The sequence below is a fragment of the Leptopilina heterotoma genome, unplaced genomic scaffold (assembly GCF_015476425.1).
Source record: "Leptopilina heterotoma isolate Lh14 unplaced genomic scaffold, ASM1547642v1 Lhet_68, whole genome shotgun sequence".
Lineage (NCBI taxonomy): Eukaryota > Metazoa > Arthropoda > Insecta > Hymenoptera > Figitidae > Leptopilina > Leptopilina heterotoma.
Window position 1 is genome coordinate 4,187,970 of NW_025111157.1, and position 10,730 is coordinate 4,198,699.

Below are 10,730 nucleotides of genomic sequence, written 5' to 3' on the forward strand. Positions count from 1 at the left end.
CCTTGCAGTATTTAATTTTTTTCGAAGGAAGTTATTATAAATTATTTTAGTTTCCGTAGTAAAGTTCAATCTTAGTCAGACACATATTGTTCCTTGGGGTATTTAACCTTTTTTCCAAGAAGTGATTATAAATTATTTTAGTTTCAGTAGTGGAGATCAATTTTAGTCAGACATATTTTGTTCCTTGAAATATTTTTTAATTTTTTGTTGAAGAAGGGATCATTAAAAAAATGATTAAAATTATTTTAGTTTCAGTAGTAGAGATCAATTTCAGTCAGACATATTTTTTTCCTTGAAGTGTTTAATTTTTTGTTGTCGAAGTGATTATAATTATTTGAAAATAAATATGTAAAGTAGAAAATAATTTCGAAGAAATTTTTTTTTTTTGCAGAAATAATTAAACAAAAAGTGATTGTAAATTATTTTAGTCTCAGTAGTAGAGGTCAATTTTAGTCAGACGTATTTATTATTAAATGAATTAAATTTTAATTAAATACTTCTCTCGTTATATAATTCTTCACTGAGCGCTTTAATTTCTGCTATAAATTTATAATTACAGTTTTAACAATGTATATCTCTGGAGAATAATTATTTTTAATTACGAAAGGGAAATATTATTTAATAAAATTATTTAGAAAACTTCCTGTATTTCTTGGTTCTAATAACTTTAATAGGACGCTAGTAAAATCTGAAAAATAGAACTATTTTTAAAAGTCTATATATATTAGTTAAAAAACACAGTTTACGTTCATGTTGTTTTTTTTCATCATTAGTACAAATCTGTTTAGTCATGAAAATTAGTAAAAATTCTCATTATTTTCAGTAGTAGAAATCCTTTTTAGTCAGACAAATGTTCCGTCTATTTTTTTCCACTAAAAATCTGTTTAACTATTATAAATCGATTCAAATTGACAAAATTTTATATTCATGTGCGAAGTAGTGGTAGTATTGTCGAAGTAGTGGATGTCAATTTTAGGTCAGACAAATTTATTTTCTAGTAAAATATGAAAATTTTTTATTTTTGTATTGCTTACGTACTACTACTTCTGTCAATCAACGAATTAAATAACAAAAATACATAATTCTTACATATATTTTTTCTATGAATGAATATTTTTTTTTTTTGCTTTTTTACTGTTTCAATATCAATAGTTTAAATAATTAAATAGTAAAATGTTAATAACATACATTTCTATTTCCCATTTTTATATATTTTGTGAATATAGTTTTTTTTTTACTTTTCGCCTATTATTTATTACTTAAATAGATGGAAAATTTATTTACTATTAAATACAAATTATAGATAATAAATAATTACTTCATTTTTCTTCTGTTCGCTCTAAAATTAATTTTTATTTTTTTTTCTGTTACTGGTACAAATTTTTGCAATTTCAAAATGAAATATTCAACCAGAAAATTTAGGTGAGTTTGTAATTTTTAATTTCTCCAGTAACTTGGAAATTTTCAATAGATCATATGTCGGGAGTAATATTGAAAAATTCATAACTTGATTAATAGATTATAAGTAGAGAATGATAATTTTACAACCTGAAAAAATAATTATAATTTAAAACACAAGAATAAATATTCATTTTATCGTTAAGGTATCATTTCAAAGTAGGTACTTATTTTCTTTTTTTTTTTATTTTGGAAAAGTTTAGCAAATACAAACTTTAACAAACGTGTCTAATGACATAACGACGATAGACGAGCCCATTAGTTTTATTGGTCTCAAAGCACGAATCATAATTAAAATGAGATTTTTTCTTGAGCGACTTGTTAACTTGTTCCATTTCGTTTGATAAATTTCTCCTGCAATCAATGAACTCTAAATCAAATATAAAAATTATTATTAAAGTTTTCTTTGCTCGATGTTTGGAAAATTTTCTTTATACACTTGAGTAGTATGAACCATATTCAGTCAGACAGAGTAATAAAAATTACTTTATTGTTACTTAATTTAATATTAACATTATTATTCTTTTATTTAACTAATTATTTCACTGATTAATTAGAATTCACTGTTTCAGTAGTAAGAAACATATTCAATCAGACAGAATAATTAAAACTTCTTTATTGTCATTTATTTTAATAATATAATATTTCTGTAATTATTATTTTATTTTATTTTATTTTATTTTATTTTATTAATTAAAAAATAATATTCCGATTAGTTGAAATTTAATTTTCAGAAAATTAATATTTTTCTTTTACATTTTTAGTCATAAAAAAATTACCTTTTCCATTATTTTTTCTCCTGAGAATGAGTACAAGTAGAGTTGTAAAAATGATGTACACAAGAGTGAAAATCTTGACCACAAATCATGATTTTTGAAATGCATTCTACTTTGAAATATCGTTGTGCACAGTTGTATTAATGAGGAGAAAAATTGTACAAAAATCATTGTTCCAAATATATTATTCATATTCACTCCAAGTCTGTTTATTTTAATTTTTATATAGAAAAATAATTTATTAATAAATCATGGTGTAGAAAAAATTATTTATTTACTATTTCTTCTTTTTGTTATGATAGAAAATTAGAAATTATAAATAACTTACGAATACATACAATTGTGATGTCGTACGAAATTTTTGATCAATTTTTCCTCACATTCATGAACACTAGATTTGAGTTTATTATTCCTTTTAATTGTCGCCAGTAAATTTAAACGATAAACAAATATTTCGAATTGACCGCAAATTATTAAAATCACCATCAATGCAAAGCATTCAACGGAACTTGTTATCAATGCCGACATTATTATTGCAACAGATTGATATAAATAAGTGGCAAAAAAAATTCCACTCGATTCCAAACTATATGGAATAAACATTTTTAGGGGAAATGAAATATTATTTTTGCTCGTCAATGGAGTCAGTATCAGTGACACTGCATTTGCGATCGTTATTACTATGAAAAAAATGGTAATGATTCTAAAAAGTCAAAAATAAAATGTGTCAAATATAATTATATTTAAACCAAATTTAGATATTTTATTTTTTTTGTATTTAATAATTTTAATATTTAATTATATTTGTATTTAATTATTTAATTATCTTTGTGTTTAAAAATTTAAATAAATTATTTAAATCCTTAACTGAAAAAATATTTACTTTAAATATTTAATTTAAATTTCTAACTGGAAAAAAATATTTACATTAAATATTTAATTTAAAAGAAAAACAAAATTAGAATCACAAACCTGCCAATGTGAAAATATTTGTTAACTATTTTCGATTCATACAAATTTTTCGGCTGACACAATTCATTTGAAAAAATTTCTCTGGTGTCTAAAATAATTTTTCGCCGACAAATAATTGTTATCATTTTCACCCATATTGATATTGTGGCGGTGAAAAAAAATAAACAAAAAGTAAATTCATTTAGATCTTTAATACTCGAGAGATATAATAATTGAAGCAACATAAACGACGTGTAAATTGTCACACAAATGAAAATGTAAATATTGTAAATTATTTTTTTCGACTTCGATGTCCATGATAATGGTCTCCACATGCCAATTATTATAAACACACTAAATGAAACACTAGACAACATTTTTTTTTTTTTTTACATATTTTTTTATAAATTCATAAAGAAGAAAATTTTACAAAATTTTATACAATATGTCTGTAATGACAAAGATAAATCGTTATTTATTTTTATTTTATTTATTTCCGCTATTAACTGAATAGTGAATAAAGAAATATTTAGAAGAAAATATCAAAGATAGTATTTTTTCGATTTACTTCAAGTTCAACTGCTTTCAATGAGAGCTCTCACTGGACTGAGAAATATTTTTCATTCAGAATTATATTCCTCCTCTCTTTTACGAGTTTTGCTTATAAGTAATTCAACAGGTGGCGTGCAGTCACAATAATTTCCATTTGGATCATAAATTATTTTCATGTTTCCCTTTTTGTTGAGAATCCGTACGAAGGGGTGCATAATAAAAAGAAAAATACCTTGTTGAATCCTTTTTTTTCAAAGTATAACTTTATAAACTCTTGAAGTTTACTCTTCTGGTGGAATTTAAGATAGAATCATATAAATCTAATTTTCGAAATATTAAGTTTCTTAATTTTAATTTTGAATTTTCTTTCATTACATTTGTTTTATTTTTTTTTTCATGTGCTATATAATAAAAAAATATTATAAATAAAAAAAATCTCTTCTCCGTTATCAGGGTTGCCACAAATATTTAATTTTATTGTTCCATAACTTTTCCCTGATTTCCAGACTTTTTCCTGACTGATATAATTTTTCAAAAAAAATTTAATTATTTACAAAAATCGTAATAAAATCCTTTGCAAGAATTCAATTATTTTTAAAAGTAGTAAAATTTGGTTGCAAGAATTCAATTATTTTCATAAATAATACATCGATTATTCGGTAATTTATTTTTTAATTAATTTTTATTAGAAAATTCTAGAAGAATTCTATTCTTTAAATTAAAAAAGAAATAATTTACCGAATAATTGAATGTTTGTTAAAATTAAATTCTCATAAAGAATTTTATCAACAAATTTTTAAGTATTTGAATTATTTTGACAAATTTTAATAAAAAATTTTTAAGAATAATTACATTTTTCGAGGAATTCGATTAAAAAATATTGTATCAAAAATAATTAAAATCCAGCGATGAGTTTTCTTATTTATGAAAATAATTAAAATTTTTTCAAGAATTTTATTAACTTGAAATTTAGGCAAGAATTTTTTGTTTAATTTTTGAACATAATTGAATTTCTGCCAAGAATTTTATTATTTTTGAAAATAATTTAATTCTTTCAAAGAATTTTATTCGAGTTTATCAAAAAAAATTGAATTTCGGTGAAGAATTTTATATTTTATGAAAATAATTGAATTCTTGAGAAGAATTTTCTTAAATTTTTTTAAATAACTGAATTCTTGCGAAGAATTTTATAAAAATCTTTTTAAAAAATTTGAATTATTTCAAAGAAATTTATTAAAAATTGAATAATTAAATTCCTGTGAAATTTTGCCAAGAATTTTATTACATTTTTTCAAAATAATTGAATTTTGATGAAGAATTTTATTATTTATTAAGATAATTAAAATTTTGATGAAAATTTTTAAAAAATTTTTGAACATGATTGAAATTCTGCAAAGAATTTTTATATCTTCTGAAAATAATTCAATTCTTCTAACAAATTTTATTCAAGTTTATAAAAACAACTGAATTTCTGTTAAAAATTTTATTATTTATATAAATAATTGAATTTTTGTAACGAATTTTATTCAAGTTTATAAAAATAATTGAATTTCGTTGAAGAATTTGATTATTTATACAAATAATTGAATTCTTGAAAAGAACGTAGTTAAATTTTTTTAAATAACTGAATTCTTGCAACGAATTTTATAAAAATCTTTTTAAATAATTGAATTTCTGTGAAAATTTTATTATTTATGGAAATAATTGAATTATATCGAAGAAATTTATTAAAAATTTTGTAAATAATTGAATTCCTGTGAAATCTTGCAAAGAATTTTATTAAAAAATTAAAAATAATTGAATTTCAATAAAGAATTTTATTATTTATAAAGATAATTGAAATTTTGAGAAGAATTTTTTTTTAAATTGTTGAAAATAATTGAATTTCTGCGAAGAATTTTTATAACTTTTGAAAATAATTGAATTTCTGGAATCATTTGTAACTTTTCCAAAATTCAATTTGTTTTTAGTGTTTTTAACTAAAATTCGACTGACTCAGATTTAGAGAGTATTATTTCGCTTTAGTATTTTTTGTATTCGAAACAAAATTTTTTTTAAAGAAATATTCCCAGAAAACTTTCTTTTGGAGTAAAGGTTGATTAACATTTTTTTTTTTTTTTTGCGAAGATTAAAAGAAATCTTTTATTGGTTTGGAAAAAAAGGATTCGACAAAAATATGATTTATATTTTATAAAAAAAAAAAACAGATGGAAAAAAAGAAGTAAACAATTTATTCAGAAGAATTTTTTGTTAGAGCCGAATTTGAAAAATTAAATAAATTTAATTTTATATTATCAAATTTTTAAATAGACTTCAATTAAACGTGTCCTTCGGACGAAAATCGTATAAGTAGTGGATTCTTCCCTCTTCTTGGTTATTAGTTCAACCAAGGGGTGAGAATCCTATACTTTGAATTTAGAGAAGATAGGTTAATTGGACAGGATTTTTAAATTAAAAGGCAAAAATTAGAGATAAAAACAAACAATGATATATTTGACCCAAAAATCCCTAATACAAATATTCTAATTTTTGTTAAAAATGTGTAAAAAGAGTAGAAGTGTATATGTGTATATGTGTGTGATTGAGTTTCAGAAAATGTGATATGAAATGTGATATTTTTTACTCACTGTTTAGAGATTCTACTTTGCAACTTTAATCCAATTTGATGAGAGTTTCTTCTCTCTGTTTTCTCCTGACATTAACTTCCGAAATTGATGAAATACCAATTCTAGGGTCACTAGAATGATATTTGCTTAACTCACTTTTTTTTTATTCCTTTTTGAAGTACACAAAAATTTGAAGACCGAACCTCGAAAAGGAAGGTTGTCTTTAAAGGTATATTTAAATTGATATTCCCTTAATTCTTTTAATGAAAATAACTTTTAGTTTATTTTGTTGAATTTAGACTTTTTCAATAAGCTCTTTTAATTCTTCTATTTCTTTTATATTCCTTTCAATAAATTTACTTTTCAATTCACTTTATTTTTAATATCCTCTTTTAATTAATTTATTCTTTTTCTCGTCACTTTTTATTATTTTTCAATAAAACCTTTAAATCCAACCTTTCTTTTATCTTTATTTTTTTTTATATTTCTATTCTCAATTAAAATTCACTTATTCTTCCCAAACTTTTATTGATTTTCTCGATTTTATTTAAAGGGATTATCTTTTCCCGAACTTCACTTTTTTTTTAAAACACGGCTCACAGGCCGGACTTAGGAATTTTCCAGGCTAAAGATTGCCGGCTTAAAAAAAACAACAGGTATCGACGACCTGCGACTAATTACTGCCTTGATTTCCCCGTGTCGGTCAATTTTATTGAACGACGATTTAGTGGGGAAATCGTAAGCAAAGTTCATTGCACTCGACTGTTGTCAAGTCAATTTCTGCAACCTTGCAGATTTAGGCAGTGGTATGATCGAAGTTCAATGACTTGGATACACCACTCCTTATATTAAGGAATTTGGTTTCGACAACTCCCTGTGATTTCCCAAGAAAGTCAACAAACTGTTTGCCAATAAAAAGGGAATTTGCCGAGAAATAGTGTAACTTATATTTAAGGTTCTTCACCTCAGAATTGTGAAATTCAGGGGAATAATAAATTGAATAGAATTGTTTATAATTTTAGGATTAAATCATTATTTAAATAAACTGCTTAAGATCACATTGGATAAAAATGTCAAAGATAAGAATGTCTTTTAGTGAATTTACAAAGGGTTGTTCTTTTTGTAAGTGTTTTTGTGATGTTATCTACAAAATTTCGTATCATGCGAAATGTTGTTTGTGATTATGTTTCATGACGTATTTTAAATGATTATTTTTAAATATAAAAGGTTACGGAGTTCGGCCGTAACATTTTTTTTCGACAATTTTCGACTACATTTTCTACTTGATTTTTATTGATACTTTTCTTAATTCATGCTAAATTGAGAATGTACAGTCACTGGTCTCTGGAATTTTTTAATAAGTTGTACGAGGCATAAGACGTTCGTAAAATCTGACAAATTAAATGATTTGATAAAATTTGTTTTTATTTGAAATAAAAATTAGTTTTTGAATGAAAAAATTGAACTACTCACGGTAACAAAAGTGTTGAGTGACATGGGAATGAGTGATCCACCGGTGATAATTATTGGATTTCTCGCACGCATTGCAATCATGAGAAGTCCTTTCTTTGATTGTCTTCTTAACATTGTCCAATCCATCATACTAATTACGTCCGCAACTTTTAAGCTCTAAATAGAAAATTAAAAAATTATTATTTCTTTCAATTTTATTTCAGTTTATTTCAAATTTTTTTTTTCAAATTTTAAGAAAATAATGAAAATAAATTTTTCCGTCAAGGGGTTTTTTTAATAAAAACCAAATTTTCTTCTTTAAAATTTAACTATTCTCGAAAGAAATTTTAGTAAAAATTTAGTAAAAATCCATGACAGAATTTAGTTTTTCTAATATAAAAATAGTAAAAATTGGTTTAATATTTTCCCAAAAATATTTTTTTTTTTATGTAAAATCTGGAAAGAAATTTTTTATTTTTACATTTTTAGCAATTTTACCCACTTTTAGCATAACTTCATTACCGAAAAGACAGTAGATAAAAGTTTGAAATAAAATATTTGGCAGGAGTAAACCCTGGGCAAGAACTTTGTCATTGACTGTAGTTTTTGTCGATAAACTGTAAATAAGTGTGCAAATATTTGTTATCGATCCAATAAATTGCATTCCAAACACAATACTAAAAATATCATTCAATCTTTCACTGAATCTGTAAAATTTAAAAATTTATTTGAATTTAGTTTGAAAAAATAAAGTAAAAAATTGTGAAAAAAATTCGAAAAAATAAAATAAAAAGTTTTCAGTAAATAACCGTTTTTATAAGGATATCAAATTTAGACAAAAAATGTATCAAAAGTGTTATTAATTTCTTAATTAATAAAATAATAAAAAGATTAATTTTAATTAAGTTTAATATTTAATTAATAATATTTAATTTAATTATTATAATTGTAATGATAATAATAATTTTCAAAAATTATTTTTATAATAATATGTGCTTACAGATAGACATAGTCATGATGTCTGACACATTCAACGAGAATTCGAGCCTCTTTGGTTTTTGAAAAATTTAACGAACTCTCGTCATTGAGATTCAATTGTGTCATTTCTTCGAGACGATGATAAATTATTTCGAGTTGACAGCAAATTTGAAGCATAATTACCATGACTAATGTTTCGACGCCAACATTTGTTAAACCTGAACTGTAAATACTTAAAGTTTGAACGACATATGTGAGCCAAAATATAATTTTATCGTCATTGTCAAATGGTAATGTGGTTTTAAATGGTAATATAATATCACTTCTTGCCAATCCGCCAAGCGTCAGTGCTGTCATTGTAAAAAGACTTCCAATCAAAAATAACATTGTATTTCTTCTGTAAAAAAATTTGATAAAATCGCAATTTTTTATATGCAAAAATTCAGGTTTGACATTAATTTAAATAATCGACATTGCATAAATAGTACTACTAAATAAATACTATTAATGAAAAAAAATATTAGTAAAAAAACTGTTAAAAAATAGAAATTAAGAATTTTTTTAATTTAATAATTTCAGTAGTAATAGTACGTTATAGTCAGACAAGTAATAGAATTAAGAATATGTATCGTCGTTTAGTGGTAGAAGACCATTTTGGTCAGACAATTAAAAACTGTTCGGTTATCAGTAGTTCAAGTCAAACACAGTCAGACACAAGAATTTAAATAATCGTTTATGTTTAAGTGCACTATTAATTAGTAATATAAATTAATTAACATCAGAAAAAATCCAAAGTTTGGGAAAATTTGATATTTTTATAAGACTATAAATTCATTTCACCAAATTAGAATTAGAATTAGAATTTCGACTAATAGAATGATAATTCTAATTATTTCAGTTTCAGTAGTAAAGATCAATTTTAGTCGGCCAGGAAGGTTTTTTTCGTTGGAGTATCAGTCTTCTTTAGTAAAATGAACAGAAAATTCTATATTTTCAAAAGTAAAAGCTTTTTTTAAAATTAAGTGAAATCAAATGAAAATAATTTTTAATTTTTAAAATATAATTTTAAATCTACTGACCTAGACATATAGTCATAGTTTTGTTGAATAGCCTCCTCCTCATGATCGCGCGGTGAAAAATAATGTATATCCATCATATTTATTAAATCAATTATTTCATTTCGTTTGATGAGTAAATTTGTTAATTTCACACAAACGACTAAACTCAATAGGAACCAACACAATGATTCGGAGAAATCGTCGATATCGTTGATTGCATGTAGAATAAGATACATGTACAGAGACATGTCAAAGGAATAAACGAGAAATGTCATAAAAATACTGTAAATATTGTATAAAAATGCAACGGCAAAAAATGAGAAACCAATTGGTCGCCAATAGCCAGCAGTTGAGAGAATTATCAACGAAATTTGTCCTTTATACATTTTTCTCACAATTGTTAATATTATTTAAAAAAAAAAGAAGTCGATTAATTATTCAATTAACAATATTTTTTTTCCCTCTCGATATTTTTTTCCAAAAGTTTTCTCAATTTCTTTTGGAAATATTTTTTTTTTATTTTGCCTTTGAACTTGAATATTAATTGTAGCTGGAGTATAATTTTCAAATTATGAGGCAGTAAAGAAGAATTATTATTTCAAGTACAAAGGGAGTGAATTCAGTGTCCTCGCTACTTGTCGTTCGTGTTGCGCATTGACATTAAAATTTAAAATTCACATTTTCAGTATGCAAGGGGAACGACTACTTCCTCTTCCTCGAGTGCAAAACGAAGCAATTTATTTTCTACTTATTCCACCCTTCCCTCTATTAATAATAATTAGATAATAATAGTCCACGAATGCCAATGAAAACGATTCTTTCTAATAATAAAAATATTTTTTCGATGCAAGAAAGGGATAATATGAGGATCGTCAACCAAGTATTTAAACTCATTATTT

General features: G+C 23.7%; 1 protein-coding gene across 1 annotated transcript; it reads right to left on the reverse strand.

The window, feature by feature from the left end:
• Positions 1-1,500: 1,500 nt before the first annotated feature.
• Positions 1,501-10,217, reverse strand: LOC122510187 (odorant receptor 46a-like). The gene is made up of 9 exons (XM_043624647.1): positions 9,853-10,217; positions 8,796-9,170; positions 8,298-8,502; positions 7,817-7,972; positions 3,207-3,259; positions 2,563-2,820; positions 2,238-2,439; positions 1,673-1,828; positions 1,501-1,548 (listed from the first exon to the last, which is right to left on the reverse strand). Exons 1-9 carry the CDS (start codon positions 10,215-10,217, stop codon positions 1,501-1,503), a joined length of 1,818 nt encoding a protein of 605 aa, XP_043480582.1.
• Between the last annotated feature and the right edge of the window lie 513 nt (positions 10,218-10,730).